Source organism: Delphinus delphis, chromosome 20 (assembly GCF_949987515.2).
Source record: "Delphinus delphis chromosome 20, mDelDel1.2, whole genome shotgun sequence".
NCBI classification, from domain to species: Eukaryota; Metazoa; Chordata; class Mammalia; order Artiodactyla; family Delphinidae; genus Delphinus; species Delphinus delphis.
The window spans coordinates 6,104,004-6,131,996 of record NC_082702.1 but is presented as its reverse complement, the minus strand read 5'-3'; the positions used below and the strand labels follow the sequence as shown (position 1 = coordinate 6,131,996).

Below are 27,993 nucleotides of genomic sequence, written 5' to 3'. Positions count from 1 at the left end.
CCCCGCCCCCGCCGCCCCCCGGGCCGGTGCAGCCGCAGGCGGGGTCCCCCTCCCCCTCCCCCTCTCCCCCCAGGCCTCGTGCGCCCCGGACCGGCCCCCCCTTTCCCCTCCCCCTTCGCGCCGCTGCTGCCGCGATGCCCCCCCCTGCGCCCGGGGCCCGGCTCCGGCTTCTCGCCGCCGCCGCCCTGGCCGGCCTGGCCGTCATCAGTCGAGGTACCGCAGCGCCGGGGGCGGGGGGCTCGGCCGGGACTCCAGGGTCCCGGGCGGGGATTGGGGGCTGGGGAGGGCGCAACCCTGAGCAGGGAAGAGGAGGCCCCCGGACGCGGAGGTCTGGGCCCGGGGGCGGGGGCTGCATCCTCTGGCTGGGAAAGGGGTCCTCGGACGTCTGGATCCATGCCCGGAGGCGGGGGTCCGCGTCCTGGGGCCCGAGCCTGGGCCTAGGGGCGGAGGTGTGCTTCTCCGGGCCGGCGAGAGGGTCTCGGACACCTGGTCCCGGCCTGGGGGCGGGAGTCTGCGGCTCGGGATCGGGGAGGGAGATCAGAAGCTAAGTAAGGGTCCCCGGGCAGAATGTCTGAACTGAGTTGGTGGGGGTGGGAGGAGGGTAGGAAGGGGGATGCCCCGTCGGGGGTCTTCATCTCTGCCTGGAGAGGGTCCCGCAGGGGGTTCCTGCCTGAGGGCTGGGGTAGGCGTTTCTGGGGAAAGGTTGGGGGGATGGTGTCTTCCCAGGGTCAGTAAGAGGAGGGGGCAGGGGTGTCTATAGACCTCCGTCCCAGGGCCGGGAAAAGAAGGGGGTGGGGTCTGGTCTCCCAGCTGGGAAGCGGCTGAAATCCCCCAGCTGGGTGGTCTAGGTTGGGAGAAAGTATTAGTAGTTGGACGGTTGCCGTTATGTGGGGGGCAATGGAGCTGGAGATCCAAGAAGTTGGGGTGCTGGGCTGGGGACTCAGATGTGGAAAGCTCTGGCTGGATATTTGGGTTCGGGGCAGGACGGAGCCTAAGAGACGGGCAGATTGAGGAGGGAGGGAAGGGAAGGGTTAACACGGGGTCAAAGGGTTAAACTCAGCCCTCCCAGTGGGGGAGGGGGACTGGGGCTGGTCTTTCGTAGAGCAGGAAGGGGAGAATGGAAAGTGGGGAGGGGGGTACTGGGGAGTGAACTTGGCAGTCTCTGTTTAGAGGACATGTAGCTGGATCTCGGGTCTCCCCAGCGGGCTGGCAACCTGGGGATGGTCCAGGAGATGCCCCCTGAGGAGAGGAGGGGAGAGCAAGGAGGCAGGGGGCAGGGGACAGGGTTAATTCTGTGCTTCCAGAGCATTCCCCCAGGCCCTGCCCCAAGCCAGGATCACAGAGTCAGGGACACACAATCGGGAACACCCTAGAACCCCCAACAGTCTCAGCGAGACAGCGACAGCGGCTCTCAGCCACCCGCCCACACACACCGAGCTCGCACAGCCACAGAGACACCCATCCCCCTGGTCTGACCCGGAGCCGCACCTGCAGACACCCAGGGTCACATAGACCCGGCCCTGCACACACAGGACACAGGATGCTGAGCCGGAGGGTCACTCCCTCCCTGGTGCAGACCGTCTGAGTGCCCCTCCCACTTGACCCGTCTGCATCCCTGCCTGTCTGTGTCTCTGTCTCTGTCACTTGGCTCTTTAGGTCTCTCTCACGTCTCGGCCATTTCCGGAGGCTCCCTGGCTCTGGGTGACATTCCGTTTGTCTCTGTCTCTGGGTCCCCTTCTCTCCATCCCTGCTGGGCTCAGCACAATTTCACATGTGTCCCTCCCCGCCTCTGGAACTGCGTCTCCATGTCACAGCACGTGTGTCTCTCTGCCTCTTTCTGGCCCCTGAGATGTACCTTGGTCCCCATTCACTTCTGGGAGCTCACGTCTCATCTCGCCCACTCATTTTCCTCCCTGTCCTTTCACTGTCTCTGGCTGTCTCCCGTTAGCTCTCTCTCTGTCTCTCTTCCTTCACTCTCAAGTAACTTCCCATTTCCTTCTACTTCTACTCTTCAGAACCCTAGAAATCACTGCTGTTCACAGGTGCTGGGCTGGGATCTTAGTGGAGCCAGGAGGTGGTCTGTGACCTAGGTCAAGTCCAGTCCCATCTCTGAGCCTTTTGTCCCCCATCAGAGAACTGCAAGCAAGGGGGATAGGGCGGGGTGGGGGATGAGCTGAGATGGGATTAGGGAGGCAGAGAGAGAGCCCCCCTCACCCACCCTCTGACCGTTGGGGCTGAGCAAAAGCCAGTGGAAGATACTGCATCTCCTCCTCTCTTTTATTCATTGGATGGTTTCCAGATTACGGGAGGAAAGCATCCACTACAAATCTGCATAAGAGCAAACCCCACTGTGTCCCGCTCCCCCACCCTCCCCAAACCCACTCTCGAGAGGGAACCGGCGTCCCCAGCCTTCTCCCGCCTACACCGTCAGACACGCAGTTCAGCATCTGTAAGGGATTGGTTAGTTTGTTGATGTTTTTCCCCAGATAGAAACAAAATAAAGCCATTTCTCTGCAAAACTGGCTTTTTTCCCCACTTAACTCTACCTCCCCAACATCTGTAGATATTATTCTATCGTTCCTTTTTTTTTTTTCCCCTTAAATTCTTTATGCCAACACACACACACACATCCACTTACAAAAGCAGATGCTGCAGGAGATATGGGGTCAATTCTTCTGCCATATTACACGGAGTGGGGACAGGGTGAACCTGGGCGTGGGTGACCCCCCAGGCCCCCCCGGTTTGTCTGGACTGGGGGCGCCGCCTCATCGGCTCATTTAACAGGTATTTACTGAGCACACAGTCGCTGTTCTAAGCACTGGGAATCTATAAACAGAGCAGTGAAGTCCCTGCCCTCGCAGAGCTTACATCCTAGTGGGATGGAGAGAGCTCCACAAACTAAAAAAAACCTCAGAAGTAAACAGCTAATTTCAGAATGTGACGATTCACGTAGAGAAAATAAGAATGACTCGGCAGGGCTTCCCTGGTGGCGCAGTGGTTGAGAGTCCGCCTGCCGATGCAGGGGACACGGGTTCGTGCCCCGGTCCGGGAAGATCCCACATGCCGCGGAGCGGCTGGGCCCGTGAGCCATGGCCGCTGAGCCTGCGCGTCCGGAGCCTGTGCTCCGCAACGGGAGAGGCCACGGCACTGAGAGGTCTGCGTACCGAGAAAAAAAAAAAAAAAAGAATGACTCGGCAGACAAGTTGGCCTTGTGACCTCAGGTGGTGTCTGAGCAGCTGAGGGGAGTTCAGACTGAAAGGACGGGAGAAACCAGCCTTGGAAAGATCCCGAGGGAACGGCAGAGGCAAGGGCCCTGCGGTGAGAACCAGCGGAAAGGAACAGGCAGCATGTGGAAGGTTCCCGGGGTCTTGGCTCTGCAACCAGACTGCGGGCATCAGTGATAAGAAGGACTTGGGAGATCAGCAAAGAGGAAGAGGGCTCTGGGGGCTCCTCAGTGGCCGTTAGACCAGGCCCAGCCCCTTCTCACGGCTCTTCCCTGCCAAAGCCACACGGACCCGCACTCACATGGCCCCCACCCCTCCCTCCAGCCGGGCTTCTGCCACCAGCTCCCCAGACGCCCGCCACAAGTTCACACACACCCCTGGGCCTCGGGTTCCCCATCTGTGAGTTCTGGGATGCTGGAATCTAAGCATCCCCTGCATTGGAGGGTCCCATTTCCACCTAAGTTCCTTTGAGGGGCGGCAGGTGGTTCTTATCTCCAACTCAAGGTCACTCAGCTTGTTAGAAATCCCCTTCTCTTTTTTTTTTTTTTCTGTTTTTTTTTTGTTGTTTGGCTCCGTTGGGTCTTTGTTGCTGCACGCAGGCTTTCTCTAGTTGTGGCGAGCGGGGGCTACTCTTCAACAAGCTTCTCTTGTTGCGGAGCACGGGCTCTAGGCATACAGGCTTCAGCAGTTGCGGCCCGCGGGCTCAGTAGTTGTGGCTCGAGGGCTCTAGAGCGCAGGCTCAGTAGTTGTGGCTCGTGGGCTTTGTTGCTCCACGACACGTGGGATCTTCCCGGACCAGGGCTCAAAGCCGTGTCCCCTGCATTGGCAGGCAGATTCTTAACCACTGCACCACCAGGGAAGTCCCAGAAATCCCCTTCTCTCAAGAGAAGGGAATTCACCCACTGCAACCTTCATCCCTTGGTTTATCAAACGGGTATGAGAGCCACTGGTCTGGACTGGCAGAGACCCGTGTGGTCCGTCCCATCACCACTGGATCTCCCGCCAGGCTGGCACCTGCCCCATAAGCATCCCATCAGCCAACACGCATAGAGCTGTTTGCAAGCACTTAACTAGCAGGCACTGTATTGAGCCCGTTGCTTGGGTGACCTCCTCTCATCCTCTCCCCCACAACCCAATGAGGGAGGCACGACGATCGTCCCCACTTACAGGTGGGGAAACTGAGTCTCAGGGAGGGGAAGTAACTTGTGCAACCCAGTGGCACAGCTGGAATTTCAACCCTGGCAGCCCGGCTCCCCGGTCCGTTCTTATAGCCGCCTGGTCATGCTGGCATGGTCGTGGCAGAGCAGATGCTGACAGCGCGTCTGTACATGCGTCGCCGACTCAGGGGTGGGCGCTGGGCATAGAGCAACCTACAGGCCAGACCTGCTCTGCCCCCCTCCCTCCACTCCCGGGGGACCGACACCGAACCGGGGGATAACAATAGATGTTTCTTTAAAAAGAAGGTGCTGTTAGGAACAGCTAGCATTTCTTGGGCCCTTTTTGCTTGCTAAGTGCTGAGCTAAACATTTTGCTTGCATGTTCTCATGGAATCCCTGACAAAAAACCCTCCGAGGGACGCACTACTGTTTTTCTCCTTTCTACAGTTGGGGAAACTGAGGCTCAGACTGGCCGGGGGTCACCCAGCCAAGAAACGGGGGGACAGACATTTGCTCTATCAGCCCAGACTCCTTACGGCTTTCTTAGCGAGTCTCTAGAGACCATCCATCCCCTCTACAAACAGTTCCCTGCTCAGAGCTAAGCCCAGCTCTGGGGGACACAACCAAGATTCAGGCCCTCAGGGGGCTCCCGGCCAGGTAGGGAAGACACCCCTGGACACTGTCCCAGCTGAGTCAGAGGGTACGCAGTAGAGAGAGTGGAGACTCTCTGCCTTGAACAGTCAGGGAGGTCCTTCTGGAGGAGGGGGCATTTGAGTTGAGGTTTTGAAGCATGTGTAAGAGTCCAAGAGGTGGCAAAGCATGTTGTAGGAATCCATTTATATTCACTCATTCAACAAATATTTCCCAAGGCTTTCCAGGCCAGGCCCTGTGCTGGAAGATGTTGGGGATACAGACCTGAGTCAGACCCAGGCTCTGCCCTCAAGAAGCTTATAGCTGGGACTTCCCTGGCGGTCCAGGAGTTAGGACTCCACACTTCCACTGCAGGGGGCACGTGTTCAATCCCTGGTCAGGGAACAAAGATCCCACATGCCACGTGGTATGCTCAAAAAACAAAAAAGAAACTTATAGTCTGCTGGGGGAGACAGATACAGTCACCACAGCTGTAAGGGAGGTAGTCCAGGCATTGTGGGAACACAGACTAGGGCTGGAGGGAGTAGGGAGTCAGAGTTTCCCAAGCAGAATTCCTGCAGAGGGGACCTCATGTGCACTAGCTTGTTTATTTTTATATTAAACATCTCTTGAGGCCTCCTGTGGACCAGGCGCTGAGCTGGGTGATGCTGGAGGTGGGGAGACCCAGGCCCTGCCCTAAGAGGCTCCCGTCTGGTGAGGAAAGCAGACCTGAAAACAGTGCAGGGTGACTGGGACTGAGACAGAGGGAGGGGCTGGGCCCAGTGACAGGGTGGTGGAATGGCTAACCTGACCCCCACCCCCATTTACCAAAGCCCAGAGAGGGGAAGGGACTTACCCAAGGTCACACAGCATGGAGGGTCCTCCTGAGCCTGGAGTCTGGGAACTGCATGAGACAGACATGCAGACCCACAACATCCAAAGTTATAGACACACAGACCAGGAACCGAAGACCCACTTGAGGTAACTTCATCACTCATCTCCCAAGACTGCCCGCAGCCAGGGCCCAGCTGGGCATGCTGGGGAAACAGATGGTCTGAGCCAGGCCCTGCCCTGGAGAGGCAGCTGGGGGAGGCAGAGACCTCGGATCCACGGAGCCGTGGGAGCAGAGCGGGCGCTCGCATGGGCTTGGATGGGCCATCTCTCCTAGGAGAGGCCCCCATGTACTAGGTCCCTGGAGAAGGAGAAGCGTTTTGATGGGAAACAGTGGGAAGGAGGGAGAGGGGAGAAAAAGTGGGAAATGCAGAGCTGGGCTACGCTAGGGGAGAGGAAGCAGGAGCGTGATGCCGGGGCCCCGGACTCCAGGGGGCCATGCCGAGTGTTGGAAAGATCCCTCTGGCAAGGAGTGTGCGTCTGTCTGTCTTTCTGTCTGCTGTACATATGATCAAGATCCTGCCCACCTCTGTGAGGTCCACTCCCCACCCCGGGAGCCCCGGGTTCTTCCCTGAAGTGGGGCACCTTAGACAGCTTCCTCGGCAACCCCCAGACTGGGGTTGTCCTCCTTGAACCCTGGACAGTGGCTGTCACAGGGCTGGGGGGAGGGGGGCAGGTGGGGTGATTTTGCCCCTGGGAGGTATCTGGCAATGTAATTTTGGTTGGGGCAGGGCAGCTACTGGCATCTAGGGGGTCGAGGCCAGGGGAGCTGCGGAACATCCTACACCGCACAGGACGGCCCCACAATGATCACCCAGCCCCCAGTGTCAACGGTGCCGAGATGGAGAAACCTTGGTCTAGGATGTGTGTGACCGGGGGTGGCGGGTGTGCGGATAGGGCCGTGTGTGATCTGATCAGAGGTGACAGCGGGAGTGCATGCGCCCGATTCTTGGCCCAGGGCAGCCCCTTTGTATTTGAGAGGCTACAACTGTGTGGCTGTTTCACTGCACAGGCCGTATCTTCATGCACGACTTTCCAGGGTAGGGCGTGGGCATGAGCACAGCCCTCCGGCTGGTAGTGTCACTGTGACCGATTCAGCCTGTGTGTGTGTGTGTGTGTGTGTGTGTGTGTGTGTGAGAGAGAGAGAGAGAGAGAGAGAGAGAGACAGCCCTCCAGGTAGGGCTGTAACCGTGTAGACTTTGCACCTGCGTGTGAGGGCCCGCTGGTGTCAGCGTACCCGTGTGGGGCCGGTTGTGTATGGTGGGGCGGGTCAGGGTACCATGTCCCTCCGGTGGCGGAGAGGCGTGCTTCTGGGAGAGAGCTGCCTTTTCTAACTGACCTTCTGCTGGGTGTGTGTCCCGGGCTGCGTGCGTCAGCGTGAGTATCTAGGTCTCTGTCCCGCTGAGCAGGACCCATTGCCATGCGTGGGACTGTCTCCTGGCCCCGGGGCTGGCTCTGCGCATCCTTCCTGGACCCCGGTGACTGTGTGTGTGTCTGTCTGTCCCCTGGCCGCCCCCTCCTTCCTAGGGTTCTACGTGGCAGCATCCTCTCTGCACAGCTCAGGACGGGCAAGTCCCTTCCCTCCCTCCAGGGCCCTTCAGATTACAGGAGCGACTCTGGCCCAGGCGAGCCCAGGGTGAGGGGCTGCAAACCCCCAGGGCCTGGCGAGCCCACTGCACTGGCTCTGGCCCAGCCCCGAGGGCCTCTGGGAGTCGTTGGTGGGGCACGGGCAATTAACTCATTAGATTAATTAGGTCCTCATCCTGGGGTGGGGGCCAGGGCAGCCCTGTGTAGACCCGTGCGCCCTGGCGTCCAAGGTCATCCGGCCGCCTCCTTTCCCCTCCTGGTGCTGTCTCCATCCGCCGCCTCCGCGTGCCCAGCTCCCACTCCCTGGCCCCGGTCCAGCCGCTGGCCACGGTCCACAGAGAGATGAATGACGGGGGCGGGGGGAGGCGCTGCAGCGCGCAGGCGGGCGTGGGCATGCGCCCTCAAGAGCGTGCCCCACCGGGCACGGGCACACGGGGGAGTCTGTAGACGCGAGGCTCTCTGTAGCACGCCTCAGCGCGTCCTGGGCGTCTGTGCTAGACGTGTGTCCGCGTGGATATTCGTGTCCGTCCGCGTTTGTGTGCGTGTTTGCACTTGCATGTCTGGACGTCTGTGCACTTATGTGGGTGTCGAGGGTCTCCCTGCAGCGTGTCTTCCCACGTGTTTCTGAATTAATGTGTGTAACTGTGTGTATCCGTGTGCATGTGTCTGTTACATCCGTATATGTATCTGTGTATATGTGTATCTATGTACCCGTGAGTCTGTGAATATGTGCATGTGTGCCTGTGTACACGGATATCTGTGTATGTATGTGTGGGTTCTTGAATCTGTGTGTATGTGTGTCTGTACACTGTGAACATGTGTGTGTGCCTTGTGCCATGTCTGCACGTGTGTCTGTGTACATGTGTATCTGTGCTTGTATACGTACCTGTGTGCACATCTGTGCGTATCTCTTTGTATCTGCACATATGCAGTTCTGTAATTGTGAATCTGTGCATATGTCTGTGTGTGTGCACGTCTGTACACAGCATCTCTGAGTGTGTCTATGTATCGGTGTCTGTGTGTCTGTGTGCACATGCATGTGTGTTTGTGTGCTGTGATTGTGTGCTGTCTCTGGAGGTACATAGGTTTGTGTGTCCCAGTCTGTCTGGGTCAGTGTGGGCTTGTGGGAAGGTGTTGCGTGTGTCTGCTCTGAGTGTGTCTGCCATGTGTGTCTCTGAAAACAACAGTGAACGTGTATGCCGGTGGGTGTGGGAGGTGTCTGTATCTGCGGGGGTGTGTGTGTGTGTGTGTGTGTGTGTGTGTGTGTGTGTGTGTGTATACAGATGTGTACAGTCCCGCCGAGCTGAGCTGCCCTCCCCTCCACAGGGCTGCTGTCCCAGAGCCTGGAGTTCAGCTCCCCTGCGGACAACTACACAGTGTGCGAAGGTGACAACGCCACGCTAAGGTAGGGAGACCCGGAGGGTGCTGCCCCTTCACCTTCCTTGGGGGGAAATGGTCCTGATCTCCAGGCACAGCCCACACCTCCCCTGTCAAGAGAGAGGTCACTGGGGCCCAGCCTCTGGGCCCAGGCCCACCCCTGGGCCTCAGTGTCCCCATCTGTCAAATGGGTGGAGGAATGGTGACCACCACCTGCGTTGTTGTGAGGATTCAAGAGTCTGTACACACGCCCTGAGCTTAGAGAGCCTGGCACACTGTGCCTGCTCTCTGCCTCCCCAGTCTGGGTCTGTCCCCCTCTCTCTGGATCCCTGTCCCCCTCTCTCTGAGTCTCTGAGCCCCTCTCTCTGGGTCTCTGTCCTTCTATCTCTGGGTCCCTCTCCCCCAGTGTGTCTTTCCCCCCTCTTTTTGGGTCTCTGACACACAACGATCACTCAAGAAGCATCAGCTGTCATTCTGTTCTGCACTTGGGCTCACAGCTCTCCCTCTCTGAGGCTCAGTTTGCCTACCTGTGAAGTGGGTGCAGTCACACCTGCCTCCAAGGACTGCAGTGGGAACTGGAGATGCAGTGGGCCTTCCTCCCCCCACCACCAAGCCCCCGTGACGGGGGACCCTGGAGGGCCGGGGGGTGGGGTGTGAGAGAGAAGAAAACCACCCTGCCCTCGTCCTCCCCGCCAGCTGCTTCATCGACGAGCATGTGACCCGAGTGGCCTGGCTGAACCGCTCCAACATCCTGTACGCGGGCAACGACCGCTGGACCAGTGACCCGAGAGTGCGGCTGCTCACCAACACGCCCGAGGAGTTCTCCATCCTCATCACCCAGGTGGGGCTGGGCGACGAGGGCCTCTACACCTGCTCCTTCCAGACGCGCCGCCAGCCGTACACCACTCAGGTCTACCTCATCGTCCACGGTGAGCCCTCAGCTGCGGCCCTGGGTGGGGGTGGGCGGGAGGGGCCCGGGTGGCGGGCACAGGGGACAGGGGACCCTCATGTCCTCGCTGATCCCTGGGACACCGCCGTGGGAAGGCAGACACACACCCTGCCCTCACGAATTCCAGCCAAGCAGAGGGAGGGAAAGTCACAGGCAACTTCTAGGGCAGGAGAGCTACAGGGCTGAGCGTGGACTCGGAGGAAGACCGCATTCATTCACTCAGCCCTGTTTACGGAGCACCTGCTACCTGCAAGCATTGCTCCGCGGGCTGGGGACAGAGGAGGAGCCAGGCAGGCTGTCCCTGCCCCTTTGCAGGTGACTTTCCAAGGAGAGGCAGCTTCCCAGACATAACGTCTGAGCTGAGACCTTCAGGTGGGTGCAGGCCTGGTCCCGGAAAAAGAACAGCACGTGCGGGGGCTGGATGCGCAGAGTGGGAGAGGTGGGGCTGGAGAAATCCACGGAGAGGGCAGGAGGCTGCCTCACGTGGCATCAGAGGTGGTCTGGAGTGCAGGGAGCACTTGCAGAGACAGGACCACAGGGACAGCCCAGCGGGGCCGTGGACAAGCCCCGACTTGAAGCCAGATTCCTCCAGGTTCCAAGCTCACCGCCACCACCCAGGGGCTGAGGGACCCAGAGCGAGCCGGGCGGTCTCAGACTCCGCATCTGCAAAACAGGGATGACGCTGTCATGTATCAAGTCCAAAACATCGTCAGCTGGAAGGGGCACCTTTATTTTATGCCTGGCTAGAAATGGGGAAAAAAACAAAACAAAAAACCCCTCCCAGTGAAACACTGGCGTCCTACGCCATAAAACCATCCTGACTGGAGAAATGCGCACACGGGTGGGTGGAGGTGGGAAACGCCCCTGGGTGTTAGAATTGATGAGTAGCGCAACATCTACCCCAGAAGGCAGTAGTGAGGGTTTAATGGGTTAATTTTTGCCAAACACTTAGAACACTGTAAACTTACACACAGGAAGCACCATACGAGCATTCGTTAAATAATTTTTTTAATAGTAATACTAATCAATAAAAATAGAGATGGGGAAGGAGGAATTCAGGCCAGAAGATAGAAAATAGAAACCAAGTTAGGAGGAAGGTGGAGAGAGACTGAGAAGGAGTGATGGAGACAAGACCAGCAGCTGGGGAAGCAGCCAGACCCAGAGGGAATGGAACACACAGGATTGCTTCCAGAAAGAGGAGTGTCAGCTGGACCCCTGGGTCTGAGGGGGGAGGGGCCGGGGGCCTGGATCCTGGGTCTGAGGGGGGCGGGGCCGGGGGCCTGGATCCTGGGTCTGAGGGAGGAGGGGCCGGGGGCCTGGATCCTGGGTCTGAGGCGGGAGGGGCTGGGGGCCTGGATCCTGGGTCTGAGGGGGGAGGGATTAGGGGCGGGGACTCCTGGGTCTGAGGGAGGAGGGGCTGGGGGTCTGGACTCTGGGTCTGAGGGGGGAGGGGCCAGGGGCCTGGATCCTGGGTCTGAGGGGGGAGGGGCCAGGGGTCTGGACTCCTGGGTCTGAGGGAGGAGGGGCTGGGGGCCCAGACCCCTGGGTCTGAGGGAGTAGGGGCTGGGGGCCCAGACCCCTGGGTCTGAAGGAGGAGGGGCCAGGCCTGGATCCTGGGTCTTGGGAGCCCACATCTGGCCTCTCACTGACCTTCCCTCCGGCCTGCAGTCCCTGCCCGCATCGTGAATATCTCTTCGCCCGTGACCGTGAACGAGGGGAGCAATGTGAACCTGCTCTGCCTGGCCGTGGGGCGGCCGGAGCCCACGGTCACCTGGAGGCAGCTCCGAGGTGAGGACCCCACCCCTGGCCGAAAGCCCCTTCCCCCACTCCGCAGTCTGGGCCCCTCAATTCCCCATATCCCTAGCTAGATACCCAGGATCTCCCATGACCCCCCTCCCTTGATTCCCCCGGAACCCTTGTGATGACTGGATTTCCCCCTCCTACCCTGGCCCTGCTATTTCACTGGAAGACCCCAGAGCCTTGGAGCCTTCCCCACGTGCCATCCCAGGCCTGGGCGTTTCCTCCAAATCACCTCCTAGATCCCAGCTTGCCCCACATCCCCGACCCCAGCAGCCTCAGTCTCTTTCCCCCCAGCTCACAGGATTCTCCTGGATTCAGACCCCTAGCACTAGATGGCCAGAGCCAGGTTCCAGCCACGGCCCTGGCCCACGCTCCCGTCTCCTGCTCGCATCACTACATTTCTACCAGATGCCTTAGGCCTGTGGTTCTCAGAGTGTGGGCCCCAGACTGGCAGCATTGGCATCACCTGGAAACTTGACAGAAATGCACACTCTTTGGCCCACCTCAGAGCTCATGAGTCAGAACCACCCCTCCCCACATCACCACCACAATCTGTCTGAACAAGCCCTTCAAGGGATTCCAGTGCTAGGGCTAAGAACCATGGCTGCCCCCAAACAGAGAGCCAAGGGGCCTGAAAGGGACATTCCAGGTCCCAGACATCACCCACTCCCCTTCTACCTAGATCTCTACTACCATTTCCCAGATCCCTAGATCCTTACTCACGGGGTCTTTGGAGACCAGTTGTGCCGATCGGTAGATCCCTTGGGACCCCAGAACCCAGTAACTAGGTCTCAGGTCCTTGGATCCTCCCCTAGTGGTTCACCTGAGCCCCACAGTCCGGGGCTCGAGTCTCTGGATCCCCGGATGCTCTGAGTCCCAAAGGGTCTCCTGAGCCAGCGCTCTGTCACGAGACCCCAGATATCTGGATTGCTGACCCCAGTCACCAGATCCTGATTCCTTGGGCCCCGAGGGCTAGATCCCAGAACTCTGGATCCTCCCCACTGGGTCCTGTGAGCTACACGATCTGAGTTATGGACTCCCAGATCGCTGTATCCCCTGAACGCCCCCAATTCTAGGACCCTCCCCACTGGGTTCTAGTTACTAAGCCCCAGATTCTCATTCTGTGCCCCACCCCTAGCAGGAGATCCCAGGCCCGGCAAGCCCCTCCCCATTCCCACTGACCCGGGCACTCCAGGCCCTGCGCTGTCCGCCCCGCTGATGTGTGTCCGTGTTGTGCCCGTGTTGTCCCGTGTTAAGTGTTTGTGTCTGGCCCCGCCCCCTCCCCTCCCCTCCCCCCACAGATGGCTTCACCTCGGAAGGTGAGATCCTTGAGATTTACGACATCCAGCGGGGCCAGGCCGGGGAATACGAGTGCGTGACTCACAACGGGGTTAACTCTGCACCTGACAGCCGCCGCGTGCTGGTCACAGTCAACTGTGAGCCCCCCTGGCACTGGGCACGAAAGCGGGGCGGGTCCTGGGTCCCTGGGGATGAAGGGTGTGAGGGAGGAGGAAGGGGGTGAGTCTGCGCGAGGAAGGAGTCTTTGTGGGGGGGGATGCTGGAGACCTGGACTCCTGGTAAGGAGAGAGGAGCGGGCTGGGGGTGGGACCCCTTCGTCCGCACCCGGCTAGGAGAATTCGCTGACCCTGGTCCCTCACCAGATCCTCCGACCATCACGGACGTGACCAGCGCCCGCACAGCCGTGGGCCGGGCCGCCCTCCTGCGCTGCGAAGCTATGGCCGTGCCCCCCGCGGATTTCCAGTGGTACAAGGATGACAGACTGTGAGGACGGCACCGGGGCCGGCCGTGGTGGTGATGGGGGGGGGGGGGCCCTTGGTCCTTTGGACCGCGGGGAGGGGGGCAGAGGGAGCAGAGTACTGGTTCCTGAGAACTTGAGGGTCCGGCTTCTAGGTGTTGGGGTCCTCTGAGCCCCAGGAAAACTGTGGTGGCTTACTGGAAATTTGGGTCCCAGAATGATGAATGCTGGAGCCTGGTCTCCTCCAGCTCTTCAGGAAGAAGGTCTGGGATGGGGTCGATACTGAGGATCCGGCAGAGAAGTTTTAGGGTTAGGGGACCATTACATCTGGGGTCTAGCGGGGCCTGGGTGCCCCTAGTGGTCGGAGGTACACACTGAGAGAGTCCAGTGTCCCTGAGGGGCTAGGCTTTCTGGAGAGGGGCGTCGGCGGGAGTGGCCCGAGGTAGTGGCGCTAGAACCCGAGGCTAGGGGTCGCTGGGGTAGGGAACAGAATGTAGGGTCTCCAGGGAATCGGGGAGCCTGACAGTCAGGGGGTTGGGCTTTCCGCCTGGAGAGGGCCCCGGGCCGGGGTCCTGCGGCCTGGTCCCTCACCCGGATCCCCGGCAGGCTGAGCAGTGGCACGGCCGAGGGCCTGAAGGTGCAGACGGAGCGCACCCGCTCGATGCTTCTCTTCGCCAACGTGAGCGCCCGGCATTACGGCAACTACACGTGTCGCGCAGCCAACCGGCTGGGAATGTCCAGCGCCTCCATGCGGCTCCTGCGTGCGTCCCTGAGCGGCAGGAGGGGCGGGGCCGGAGCGGCGTGGGTGGGGCCGGGGCTGAGTGGGCGGGGCCAGAGAGGTGGAGATGCCGGGCCGACCCCAGACTGTCCCCGAACTTAGGAAAGAGACGCACCCTCGACTGAGCAAGAAACCGATCCCTTCTACAGACACATTCATTGGGCGCCCACTAAGGGCCAGGCATTGGGTGCTCGGGACACAGCAATGCACAAAGGAGCCAAGGTCTAGGGACTTGCACAGCTTACAGTCTAGCAGTAGTAGAAACGCAATAAACAAGTAGACACATAAGTAAAATGAAAAGCCAACGAATACATACACACATAAATAAGCAAAAAAAAAATCTTGCATATCAATAAGGGCTACAAAGAAAATAAATAATAGAATTGGGGATGGTAGCATTGGATAAGCTCATCAGAGAAAGCTTCCTGGAGGGGGTAACATTTGAACTGAGACCTGAGTGGTCGGGAGAAGCCAGCCCGGCCAAGATCTGTGGGGAGAGCTTTGCAGGTGGAGAAGACAGTCATCAGCCAGATGCTTAGACTAAAACAGTCAGAGGACAGGCACACTGAGTGAAAGAAAGCCCAGAAAGGTCCCCAGGAGGCATCCTCAGACCACACCCTCAGAGCAGAGACAAGACGCTCGGGAGAGACACACATGGGGTCTCCCCACTCTGGGCCTCCTCCCCTGACCCTCTCTCTTTCCCCAGGCCCAGGATCCCTGGAGAACTCGGCCCCAAGGCCCCCAGGGCCTCTGACCCTCCTCTCCGCCCTGGGCTGGCTGTGGTGGAGGATGTAGGAAGAACCCAGTGCCCTGGAGTCCCCCCGCGGGCGGTCTGAGGCCGAGAGCAAGAGGAGAAGGGGGAACAAGCGCCGCGGGTCTCGAGGGGGCAGAGGAGCTCTAAGAGGAAAAGGAAGAGAAGGAGGAAAGATCTTTACAGAACCCATCACTGTGAGGGATAACGCAAAATTATGCATCTTTCTACAGCCATTCTCGCCACTGTTCACCTTTCCGATTGTGACCCATCCCCGGCCACCCCACACCCGTCTCTTAGCTCAGGCTGTCAACTGGATCGCGTGTGTGTAGTGGGTGTGAGCGTGAGCCTGCACGCGCGTGTGTGCGTGTGTGTGTGTGTGTATGAATGGGTGGGAAAGGGAGCTCAGCACTCTTCCCTCTTCGACACCCCGCACATCCACTGCCCCCAACCTTGCTGTCTCTCACCTCTGGCTAGAGGTAGGTATGGGGGCTTCGTGCCGGAAGCTGTGAGGAGAGGTTTTCCAGGCTCCCTGCTTTCCCAATATATGCATTCACACCACCCGCTCCCCACCCTGTTGATAGGCTGTCTCCTGGGCAGGTTGGGAGTAGGCAGGGCCATCACGCTTGCCTGCCAAGCTGTCACTCAGCCTCTGTGAGCAGGTGCACGATCTCCATCTTGGCTCTGGGCCTCCCTGCTGTCAGCCGGCTGGCTGCCTGGAGCCGGAGGCCCCATCACTGGCTCAGCGGCCTGAGACCTTCCCACTTTTCCTGTCCCTCCCCACCCTGGACTTTCTGGCCCCCTCCTGGGCCAATCGGTGCTTCCATCCAAATGTCAGGCTGGTGCCTGTTGTCACCTGTGTGTCTCAGTGCTTTGCCCTACCCTGCCCCCACTCCCCTCGACCACCTGCAGCGCCAACCAGCTGCAGCTGGCCCACAGGTGTGGGCTTGCTGGGCTGCCACTCCCTGGCCTCTCCACCGGCTGCACCTCCTAAAGGCTGACCTGACCACCCTCACACACACTCAGACACACACACACACACACACACACACCAGCGACTGTGACCAGCAATAGCCCCCCGGCTCCAGCTGTCCTGTAGCTGGTGACCAGCTGTAGTTCCCCCCAGGATGGGCAACTGTTATCAGGAAGGGGCTGTGATTGTAGGAACACCCCGCCCTGGCACACCACATCACACAAGGTGGGGGAGAGAGAGGCATCAGACATCCTGAGCCCAGACCAAGATGCCAAGTCACCAGCTCCAACTCCCGGGAGACCCTCTATAAACACCCACCCTGAACTACACCACCCAGAGCTTGGGACGGGGAGAGAGGGCAGAGCAGGGGCAGAGGGGCAAGGGGCAGTGACTGTACCTCAGACGGGGGCGTGGACCCCATCCCACATTGTCTTCCATTCCCAGGGTCCGGGGGACAGGGCGGGCAGGGGGAGGGGTGCAAGGGAGGGGGGCGGGGGGCCCTGGGGGCCGTGTGTTCCAAGTCATGGGGAGTGTTGAGACCACCACACCAATAAACGCCTTTTTCCAAAGCCTCCGCCTGCAGGTGTCAATGTCATTAAGGATATGGGTGAGTGGAGGGCAGAGTTGTGGTCATGGGTGGTGCCTCCCCAGCGTCACTTCTGCCCTCCCTTTTCTCTCTGGTAGATTTGCAACTGACCCATTTGCAGAGGTGGCACGATTGGCTTAAGCCACTCAGCATAGCCCGCTTCCCACTGTGACTGGTTCAGAGGTGGGCACGTGGCCCAGCCAGCCCACTGAGAGAGTGAACAGCAGAGCTGTGTGGATTTCCTAAGAAGAGACGCTCTTCTGCTGCATCACGCGGCTCAATGGCGTGAAGTCTGGATCTGCAGGGCTCCTTTTCCCATCGCATGGAGAGATCTTGGGTCTATGGGGATAGCCACGGTGGGGAAGACAACACGTGGAGCCTGAGAATGATAGAAACACTATGGAATGCAGAGTGGAAGGTCTAGAGAAACTGGGTCCATATGACATCACTGGAGCAAGTGGATCAAAACCTAACCTGATGCCCACATTCACTTACATAAGCAATAACATCCCATGTATGTTTAAGCCAACTCATGTTAGGTTTTCTGTTTCTAGTGATTAAAAAGGAAATGAAAATTCTAGCTGATACAGATGTAGAGAGTCCAGGTATCCAGGACCCCAGCCACCACCTTTTTAAAAAGATCCAAGGACTGTATTTCCTAAAGGCCTCTTCCACCCCAATCTTTAACCAGAATCCTTTCCTTCCTTGAGACAGACGCTGGTTGCCTATACTTTAGTTGTTGCCACTTTCCTCTTTGCCCACCTCCCACGATACAGGCTGAGATATTTGGTTGCCCAGCCTCCCTTGCAGTGATGTGGCCAGTTTTTGCTCAATGAGACATAAGGGAAGTTTACTGTTAGGCTTCCAGGAAATTTTTTCCCCCACTCATGAGAGGAGAGGAACGCTGCTCCCTTCCTTTTGTCGTCAGATACAGTTGCGTGAAGATCTGAGCTGCAGCAGCCATTTTGCTACGTGAGGCAATATGCTGACCCACTGAGGGTGGCAGAGCAGAAGGACACAAAGTACCCAGGTACTTGATGGGGTCACTAAGTTGCTGAGTCAGCCTGAAACCACCTACCTCCATCCCTTGCCATCATTTATGTTGTTACTTACAGCCGAAAGAATCTTCACTGATGCACTCCTTAAATTTCCAATGAGAAACCCAGGTGGAAAAGGAGGCCATCCTGCTGGGGATGGTAGCGGCAAGCCCGGTCCTTCACTGGCCCCAAATACTTGATCAGTCAACAAATATGGATGGCCTGCTGTGCACCAAACTCTGTGTTAAGCGCTGAGGATAACGACACGGTCTCCACCTTCGTGGAGCTCCCGGTTAAGAGGGGGTCGGAGGCTAAACAAATAGTTATGTGTTTAACTACGAGGAGCAGGTGGTTCAGGGCCTCTGGGACCTAAACCCGTGACTGAGGCACGTTAGGGTCATGGGTTAGGGAAGGGTCCTCTAAGATGGTAACAGTTACCTTTACACTTGAAAAATGAATGACATAGGGCTTCCCTGGTGGCGCAGTGGTTGAGAGTCCGCCTGCCGATGCAGGGGACGCGGGTTCGTGCCCCGGTCCGGGAGGATCCCACATGCGGCAGAGCAGCTGGGCCCGTGAGCCATGGCCACTGAGCCTATGCGTGAGCCTGTGCTCCGCAATGGAAGAGGCCACAACACTGAGAGGCCCGCGTACCACAAAAAAAATGAATGACATAGAGCAAAGAATGTTGCTCCAGGCACAGTACACTCTGGGAGCAAAGGCCTGGAGGCAAACTTAAGTATGGTGGAGAGAAGCAGGGGTGAAACTTCTGGAAGGGAAGGTCAGAGAGGCTGACAAAGGCCAAACCACAAGACTTTAAAGGTCATGATGAGGAGTTTGGACAATATCTGAAGGGCAACGGGCAGCCATAGAAGGGCTTAAAGAGAAGAGGAACGCGATCTGATCCAAGATGAAGACCCCGGGAGCTGGATGGAGTGTGGCCTGAAGCAGGCAAACATTGACATAGGAAGACCTTTCTAGAGAATGGAGGCAGGCCGCCCTCTCCAGCTCGGGGCAGCACAGCAAGCCCTCCCAGTCGGCCACAGGTCCTTGACTGCTTGGAGGTTGTGCAGGCCACACTGTTAGGTCAGCAGGAGTCTCTCCTAGCCCAGAAGTCCCATCTCCTTAGCTGCACAAATACAAGGCGAGTCTTCTGCGCTGAGAGAGGGAGACAGGAAGTCCCACCTTACGGGTCCAACCTTCAGTCACAACAGGACAGGAGGTCCCCTACTGCTGCTGGAGTGAAACAGGAAGTCCCGCCCCAAAAGTCCTGCGCAGAGCAGGCCACTAGCCCTGGTCACACGTGCGTGGCTGTCCGAGCAATCTTGGGGTCCCCACGTGGAAAGCTGACTGTCCTCGGACCAGAGGCCTGGAAGCGAAGGGAGGGAAGGGGGACAACTTCAGGGGTTGCCCTGGATGTGACATAACTCACCCTTTTCTAGAGCTAGCTCGCACCATTCCAAAATTAGCTGAGTTCCCTCCGTTTGCAAGGAGGAAAAAGTGTCTAGCCACCCTTGGGAGAGATAAGACATGCAACAACCCAAATTTTATGGGGAAGAAGACGTTCTATCCCACTTCGGAGAGAAAATGGAAGTTTTGCCAATTTTTATGGAAAAGAATGAAGGCGTTTTCCTTCATTTGGCGGGGGGGGGGGGGGAATTGGAATTTCGCACTTCTTTTAATATATATAAAAATTGGATGGGAAGTCCTGTCCAACTTTTATATATTAAAAAAAAAAAAAGACAGGGAAAATCTACCAATTTTGTAAACCAATAAGAAAAGCTGGAGGAAGAGAATTCAAACCATCTCCTCTGACTAAAACACAAAAAGTTCCACCCCCATTCCAGGACACTGGGGCACCCACACTCACTGGGTGGGCCCTGGTTGGGCTAGGGTCCTCCAGAGGAACTTCGAGGGGCAGAGGCTGTGGGGTCTGCTCTGGGGTCACGCTCTGCATCTTATTTTCCGGTACGGCGAATACAGGGGTCAACCTGGGCGTACGCTTCTTTCTGTTAGGAGTCTTTCCTGGGAAAGGGAGGAGGAAGAGAAATAGAAGCAGTTGATTGGCTGCTCTGACACCCCCACGCAGTCAACGGCAAGGGAAACTGGGCTGAGAGGTGGAGCCTTACGCTGATTGGCTGATATGGAGGTAGGCAGGCAGGTTGGATGAGGTAACTGCTGCTGATTGGTTCAGATGCTGAACCAATGGGACTCTTTGTAGGGAACCTACGACTCGGTCACTCACTCACCTTGAAAGCGGCACAGATAGCAGATGCCCAGGATGAGAAGTGCTGCCAGGAGTCCCAGGCCCAGTAGGGAGCCCAGGACGATGCCAGCGATGGCCCCGGGGCTCAGGATGGGGCCTGGAAGAGACCAAGAGAAGGAGGATAAGGAGAGCGGGGGCCAAATCTGGACCTGTTTCCTGAGCCCCCTGCCTCAGCCCCCCCGTCAGAACCCAGGAATCTGGGACCCCAGCACTCTCAATTCATTTAACATTTCCTTAGTGAATGTGGTGTGCCTGGCATTCTGCCAGGTGGTGAAGCTCCGTTGGTGAGCAAACGAAGATACCTGCTATCGCGAGGGTTCATTTTAGGAGGAAATCAGAAACGAATGTGCAAATAAATAACATAATTTCAGATTGTGCTCAGAAGAAAAAATCAATGGGCTATGATAGAAAATATGGAAGGGGAGGTGACATTTAGAAAAGTGGGTGAAGGAAGGTCCTTGAGGAACATCTGAGCAGAGACCTGGGGAGTAAGGAGCCGGGCATGCTAAACAGGGGGAAGGGTGTTCCAAGCAGGAGGAACGGAACATGCAAAGACTCAGAGGTAGGAAAGAGTTTTCTGCGTTCAATGAAAACTGTGGGTGGATGACACAGAATGAAGGTGGAAGAGGTAAAGGATGAAGTTAGAGGGATTAACAGGGGCCAGAGCCTAGGCACGAAAGGCTTTTCAGCAAGGCGGCAACAACGTGATCAGATTTGCATAACTTCGGCTTCTACCTGGAGAATGGATTGTAAGAGGGCAAGAGGGGGCATAGAGAGAGCAGGTAAACGGCTGCTGCAGTCCAGGCAAGAGAGGATGGTGGTGTCTGACCAGAGTGTAATGGAAAGAAGTGGACGGATTGGGAAAGCATTTCAGAAGGAAGCGATGGGACCCTGCTGGTATTTGGGATGTTGAAGGTGATGTCAGCACTTGGGTGGTGCCCTGTCCCAGGATGGGAAGACTGGAGAGTTGGTGGGGGTTGGGGGGGAGGGTGTAGTTTGGGAGAAAAAAACCTCAAGAGATCTATTTTGGACATGTAAAGTCTGAAATGCCAGCTGGACATCCAAAGTGAAGATGTCAAGTCTGGAGTTCAGAGGTCTGGGCTGGAGATCAGACATTTGAGAGTCATCTGAGTATTAATGATATATAAGGTGATGAGAGTGGACAGGCCACACTGGGGAGAAATATAGGTGGAGAAGAGGGCTGAGGGCTGACACATCCAATACTTAGAAGTTGGGGAGTGTTGCTGGTTGAACTGTCTCCCCAAAAAAGATACAGTGATATCGTAACCCTCAGTACCTGTGAATGTGACCTTTGGAAATAGAGTCTTTGCAGATGTAATCCAGATAATATGCAGAGACTTCTTTTCCAAAGAAGGTCACGTTCACGGGTACTGAGGGTCAGGACGTCTCAGTATACAGTAGTTCCCCCTGCCCTTATCTTCAGGGGATACATTCCAAGACCCTCAGTGGATGCCTGAAACCACGGATAGTACAAAACCCTACGTATTCTATGCTTTTTCCAGCATCACTACTCTTGCGCTTTGGGGCCATTACTAAAATAAGGGTTACCTGAACGAAAGCACTGACGTAGCGTGACAGTTGAGCTGATAACTGAGACAGTTTCAAACAGGCAGAATACTCCGGACAGAGGTGTGATTCACATCCCAGGTGGGATGGAGGGGGCCAGCGTGACAGTCCACCACGCTGCTCAGGCACGCAATTTAAAACTTACGAATCGCCGATTTCTGAAATTTTCCATGGAATATTTTCAGACCACGGTTGACCCCTGGTAACTGAAACCTCAGAAATCAAAACCGAGGATAAAAGGGGACTACAGTGTCTCTGGGGGGAGACACAATTCAACCAATCAAGTCGAGATGAGATCATGAGGGTGGGCCCTAATCTGATAAGACTTGTGTCCTTACAAGAAGACAGAGGCGGGGCTTCCCTGGTGGCGCAGTGGTTAAGAATCCGCCTGCCAATGCAGGGGACACGGGTTCAAGCCCTGGGCCAGGAAGGTCCCACATGCCGCGGAGCAGCTAAGCCTGCGCGCCACAACTACCGAAGCTAAGCCTGCGCGCCACAACTACCGAAGCCCACGCGCCTAGAGCCCGTGCTCCGCAACAAGAGAGGCCACCGCAATGAGAAGCCCGTGCACCGCAATGAAGGTCCAATACAGCCAAAAATAAAAACAAATAAATAAATAAATTTATATTTTAAAAAAAGAAGACAGAGGCACACACAGGGAGGAGGAGGCTGTGGGAAGCTGAGGGCAGAGACTGGAGTGGTGCCAAGGATTGACCGTCACCATCAGAAGCTAGAAGGAGGCAAGCAAGAAGGCTACGCAGAGTCTCGGAGAAAGCACGGCCCTGCAGACACCCTGATTTCAGACTCCTGGCCTCCAGAGTTAGGAGAGATACACTTCTGTTGTTTCCAGCCACACACTTCATGGTACCTTATTACAGCAACCCCAGGAAACTAACACAGAGAAAGAAGGAAGATCCAACAAAACAGACTGACAGGAGGGAGCCCACGACAAGGGCTTCTCAGCCCAGGACGAAGCCCAGCGGCTCCAACTCACCGGCACAGCAGACCCGGCTGTCGGATGGGGTCCCTGGCTGGAGCCCCAGCGTGGGCAGGATACGAAAGACCCAGACCTGGGGCTTCTGAGGAAGGAGGGGCACCACAGCTGAGCGATCCCGAGGTCCGAGGGTGAGCAGGGAGGTCCAGTCCTTGGACATGGTGGCTCTGCTCAGGTCAGGGCTCTCCTGGGCCTGGATCTGGAAACTGCTAATCAGGGCCCCTCGCTCCACATCCCAAGTCAGCACTGCTGCATGCCGGGTTCTCTGCAGCCTCCATGAGGAGATAGAAGGTCCTGGGGAGGGGGCGGGGGTGGAATCAAGGTGGGGGTTGGATTCATGGGTCCTAGCAGGGAGAGGAAAGGGGGCCACAGGCCTGGACTCCTAGGTCCCAGGCGCAGAGGGTCTGGAGACCCCAACTCCTGGGTCTAAGAAAGGAAGGGACTGGGGGCCCAAACTCTTGGGTCTGAGGGTTTCATGGAAAAAGTGACTGGGGTCCAGGATTCCCTGACGGGTCAGGGATCTGGGGGTGGGAGTTCTAGGGTCTGGGGTCGGCGGAGGCCAGGGACCAAGATTTCTGTGTCTGAGGGAGGAGGGAACTGAGGGCCTGGGCTCCTTGGTCTGAGGGAGGAACAGGCTGGAATCCCAGTCTCCTGGGTTTGAGAGAAGAGAGGGCTGGAGGACCTGGGTTCCGGGAAAGGATGGGGCTCACCAGTGAGGGTGATCCTGTCGGTCCCAGCACCCAGCGGCCCACTGCACATCACGGAGTAATTTCCCAAGTCCCAGTTCAGGCTGAAGTTGCCGATCAGGAGCCTCTGCCCATCCTGGCTGAGCAGCAGGTGCCCGCGGCCTCTGGAGGCCAGGGGCCGCCCTTCCCGGAACCAAGATGCTCGAGAAGGGGGGCCACAGCCAGAGGCCTGCAGCGCCACCTCCACCTTCCCTGACTGTGTCTCCTCGACCACCGGATGCAGCAGCACCTCTCGAGGGGCCTCTGTGGGTGGAACAAACCCAATCAAGGAAGAGAACAGGTCCTGTGCCCTTTGATGAATCTAATAGGGCACCTTAGCCAAAAGAGGAAGATCTGCCCTTTCACTCCCTCCCTCATTCATTCATCTGATTTCCTTAACAAGGACTTAGGAAGTACGTGAGACAGGCCAGGTCCTGGCCTGGGAAACTCATATTATTCTCAACCATGTATTGCTCTGAACACGTGGGAAAGTGTCAGCCCTCTCCGTCCAGGAAAGAAATTTTGGCCCCGCCCCTACTTTAGGTATAGGAAAACCTCCGACCTTCTGTAGGGTTAGATAGAGGAAATCTCTCTTCCTGTAGTTGGGAAGTCCCCTTTTCTCAGGTTCTAATGGAGCAAAGAAATAGCCCCTCCTCCTCGGGAAACAGGAAAGAAGCTCTCACCCGGGGTGACAGTGCAGGTACGCGTGGTCATCAGGTGGCGAGCAAGGCAGGTGACGGGGACGCCGCTGAGCCGGGGGTGGGCGGGGACAGCCTCCAGGAGCACCGAGGACACCGGTTCCGCCTGGACGCCTTTGGGGAGACCCTGGAACTGCAGGGAGGCGGCAGGGACCCCGCCGGGCCACGAGCAGCGGAAGAGGAGGACGCGATCCCCAGGACCCCCTTCGACTGAGCACTGTGGGGACCCGGGGGGCAGATCTGTAGAGGGGAGGGAGAGCTCAAGGGGTCAGTCAGCTCTCTCCCAGCTCCCCTCGAGCCCCGCCTCTCGCGCGTTCACTGCACTCCTTCTTCACCTGGCCCCGCCCTGTAGGCACTGACCCTGCCCCGTTCTCTTGCAGACCCCGCTCCCTTTCCCCGGCAACTCCTGGGCTAAGTGGGCAGTCGCAGCCCCACTGACTGCCCCCCTTTCCGAAGGAAACTTCATCCTCCCACACTGATCCCTGTCCTTCCAAACGTAACCCCGACCTTTTCTCTAGCTCCACCCCTTCTACTAGGTTACTTTGGCCCCCCTCTTTTTTTTTTTTTTTGCGGTACGCGGGCCTCTCACTGTTGTGGCCTCTCCCGTTGCGGAGCACAGGCTCCGGACGCACAGGCTCAGCGGCCATGGCTCACGGGCCCAGCCGCTCCGTGGCATGTGGGATCTTCCCGGACCAGGGCACGAACCCGTGTCCCCTGCATCGGCAGGCGGACTCTCAACCACTGCGCCACCAGGGAAGCCCTGGCCCCCCTCTTTGATTACTCCACGAGTCGCCTCTTCCTACTGAACCCTCCCCTTTTCTGGACATCTAGAATGATTCCACCCCTTTCTCTCGTGACCCTGCCCCCTTTCCCAGGTAACTTCTTTCTCTTGCTGATCCCACTTACTGGCCCAAGCAACTTAGTCCCTTTCCTTGACTACTCCTTCATCCCCAGGAAGCTCCGCCCTCTCGGTGCTGGCCCTGCCCCCTCTCCTGGGCATCCTTGCTCCTCCCCTTCTCTTGTGCATCCCCCCCCCGTTCCTTCTACTGGGATCTCCGCCCCTCCCTGCCGGTCACGCCCCACCATGCTCTTTCCCCCCGCCCATCCCCCCCCGGGTATCCCAGCCCCTTGCTGGTTCCGCCCGTTCTCCCGGGCATCTCCGCCTTTCCTGGCTGGCCCCGCCCCTCCATCCACCCCGCGGCTCTCACCCGCCACAAGGAGTCTGAGCAGCGAGCGGCGGCGGTGATCGGTGCGCGGGTTCGCAGCGAGACAGGCATAGGCGCCGCCGTGGCCGATCCGGACCGAGGGCAGAAGGAGGCGCGGGCCGGCGGGCACCGCGGCCTCGGCCGGGTCGGCCAGGCTCCATGTGATGTCGGCCGGTGGCCGCGAGGCGGCGGTGCAGTGCAGGGTCACGTTGCTGCCCACGGTGACAAAGAGGGCGGGGTCGGCGTCGCGGTCGGAGGAGACAGTGATGACCGGCAGATCCGGGCCGTCTAGGCGGAGGAAGGGGGTCGGAACCGCGAGAGTCGGGGTCAACTGGGACTCCTCCAGGATTTCCGGAGACTGGACCTCCAGCCCTCTCCTCCCCAGGGACTCCAGGAGCCTGAGCCCTCAGATCCCTGTCCCCGACCGGAGGTACCGCCGCACTCACAGAAAACACTGACGTTGGTCGCGGCCTCCGCGTGGCCGAAGGGGCTGTGGACGCGGCAGGTGTACCGGGCGTGGTCGCTGCGCGTAGGGCGCGCGATGAGCAGCTGGTCGCCCTCTACGCGGATCCGGGGTGGCTTCACTCCCGCAGGGTCCCCTGCCTCCAGGACGCGTCCGTCCCGGGTCCAGCTCAGCTCCCCGCGACCCGGCCTCCACCCCACACAGCGCAGCCGGAGCTCCGCCGCCCCCTCCTCGGTTTCCGGGGCCTCAGGCTTCACCGACACGTTGGACACGGGCTCTGGGAGAGGGGGAACGGACTCAGGACTCGGTTCTCAGCCCCCTCGTCCCTTAGGACCAGGGAGCCCCAGCCCCCTCCACCTCTTACACCCAGGACTTCGCCCCAGCCGAGGCCCCCTCTTAGCCCTCCTCTTAGCCCCAAGAGTCCTCTTCTTCTCACAGACCCATGAGTCTGAGTCCCCAGCTCTCCCCTCTCTGGGACTTGGGAGTCCGGGCTCCCAGGAGTTTTGGTCCCCAGGTCCAATTTCCCTCAAGCACCTGTCTTGACCCCCAGCTCCTCTTCTCCCTCCCTCCAGCCCAGAAGTCCTCTCTCCCCTGTCTAGGAACCCCTTCCTCTGGGGCAGGAAACACATCCTCAGAAGAGCAGTAATTTGCCCACAGCAGCCCCTGCAGCCAGCACTCTGGACCTCAGGGCCCACTTACCATATACACGCACAATGAACTCCCACATCTGCCGGGAGATCCCGGCCCGGATGACCTCAGCTGTGTAGACCCCAGCATCCTCTAGCTGGGCAGAGGAGAGTTCCAGACTCGCTTGGGTCTGGTTAAATCGTAGGCGGCCTTTGTACGTGGGGTCCAGGCTGATGAGAGGGGACCCTGGCCCCAGGGCCCCAGCTGCCAGCACCTTGGAACCTTGGCGCCAAACCACCAGAGGGGAAGGGGGACCAAGGCCAGGAACTGGAAGCAGAGGCAGCTGGATTGTGGTCCCCACCAGCACCGCAAGAGGGCCCCCCACTTGCGGGGATAAGCTTGAGGCAACTTTGGGATCCGCATCCTCAGGGGAGAATTTTGAAACTGGGGTCTCCACAGAGATGTTCGTATTGGGGACTTGCCTGTTGGAAGCTGGGGTCTTAACAGAGGAGGAAGGCTCCGGGTTTGGGGCAGGAACTCGAGAACCCGAGGCATGAGGAACTACTTTGGAACCAGGTTTTCCAGAGAAGGGGTCCAGCTTCAGCTTTTTGCCCTCAGCAGAAACAGTGGACCGGAAGGACCCGGGCACGTCCTTCAAATTCAGCACCTCAGGAGACCGTTCAGAATGAGGGATATCAGCTTTTGAACCTGGAGACTGATCTGGAAATTTCCAGCTGGGGGGTTTGATGGAGGGAACTTTCAAACCCGGGCCCTGGGAAGATCTTTCTGAGTCCGAGGAGAGATTGGTTCTCTGAATTCCTGAAGAGGCTTTGAAGGCGAGGACCCTTACTCCCGAGGCTGCAGAGGAAAAAGAAGGGAGGGAGTTGTTGGGCTGCAGAAAAGGGAAATGGTGGGCAAGGGGCTGGGTGGGGGGCTTACCCAGCAGCAGGAAGAGTAGCAGAGCCCGTGAGGTGCCCATGGTGCCAGCTGCACCCGCGAGGAAACCGGGGCAAGACCCAGGGCCTGCACCCATTCCTCCCGGGCTAGACGAGTCCAACAGGACGGATAGCTTCCTGGGCGGGGAAGGGAGCCAGATCCAGTGGGAGGTGCCAGGATCCCCCACCCAGATAATATGACTGAGACACCCACCCCACCCCACTTGTCCTCATCAGCTAGTCCCGACTGAGGGGAGGCCCAGCGTAACCCCTGCACTCCCCACACCCTGGGGGCAGACGGTGAGACTGGAGTCCCAGCTGGAAACTTAGTAACAAATTTGTGGAGGGGGGTGGGGGGGTGACGTCAGGAAGACTTCCTGGAGGAGGGTCAGGTGCCCTTTGAGAGAGCACCCCGCCCCCAGCCTCCTGGCGTCTGGTCCACTCTGTCCTGCCTACATCTTCAAATACCCATGTCTGACCCTGCTCCCCCTCTGCTCTCCATGGTCCCCTGTTGCCCTCAGGGCCGAGTCTCAAAGGGTTATCTTCCACCCAGTTCTCTCTCCTGAGAGCCGGAACTGTGTCTCCTCAACCCCCAGGTCTTAACATGCCCCATGTCCCACTAAACGTAGAGTCTTCCCTCTAACCCCACCCTCCTGCACTCTCCATCTCCAGTGTGGCGCCGCCATCTAGAGGGATGCTGGGAGCCTTCCTCCCTTGTTCCTTCCCCTCACGGCTGTCAGTCTCTGGATCCCACCCCTCCTGCCCCCTGAATCTCTCTGCTCCATCCCTTTCTTTCTACCAGCCAGACCCCAGCACAGGCCTTGACTTCCTCCGTCCGCTTGCCTAGCCTCCTCCCTCCAGTCCGTGGCCCCCCAGATGGTCCTTGAGTCTTTCTACCCCCCCGAGTGGCCCCCTCCCTCACAGCCCTCCTGTGGCTCCCCAGCACCTGGCCTTGGAAGACAACCAAGTTCCTCATCAGAACTTCCAGGCCCTGCGTGGC

At 58.4% G+C, this 27,993-nt stretch overlaps 2 protein-coding genes across 2 annotated transcripts; one reads left to right on the top strand and one right to left on the bottom strand.

Moving 5' to 3' along the window:
* The first annotated feature begins 69 nt into the window (after nucleotides 1-69).
* Nucleotides 70-16,335, top strand: IGLON5 (IgLON family member 5). The gene is made up of 8 exons (XM_059999777.1): nucleotides 70-213; nucleotides 8,816-8,894; nucleotides 9,563-9,795; nucleotides 11,484-11,603; nucleotides 12,917-13,051; nucleotides 13,277-13,397; nucleotides 13,978-14,132; nucleotides 14,856-16,335. The coding sequence occupies exons 1-8, from the start codon at nucleotides 135-137 to the stop codon at nucleotides 14,942-14,944; spliced, it is 1,011 nt and encodes a 336-aa protein (XP_059855760.1). The 5' UTR covers nucleotides 70-134; the 3' UTR covers nucleotides 14,945-16,335.
* Nucleotides 16,336-18,722: 2,387 nt separating this feature from the next.
* VSIG10L (V-set and immunoglobulin domain containing 10 like) lies at nucleotides 18,723-27,037 on the bottom strand. The gene is made up of 10 exons (XM_060000617.1): nucleotides 26,998-27,037; nucleotides 26,131-26,916; nucleotides 25,415-25,708; nucleotides 24,972-25,256; nucleotides 23,749-24,003; nucleotides 23,051-23,329; nucleotides 22,341-22,634; nucleotides 19,743-19,856; nucleotides 19,364-19,518; nucleotides 18,723-18,862 (listed from the first exon to the last, which is right to left on the bottom strand). The coding sequence occupies exons 1-10, from the start codon at nucleotides 27,035-27,037 to the stop codon at nucleotides 18,791-18,793; spliced, it is 2,574 nt and encodes an 857-aa protein (XP_059856600.1). The 3' UTR covers nucleotides 18,723-18,790.
* Nucleotides 27,038-27,993: the final 956 nt, after the last annotated feature.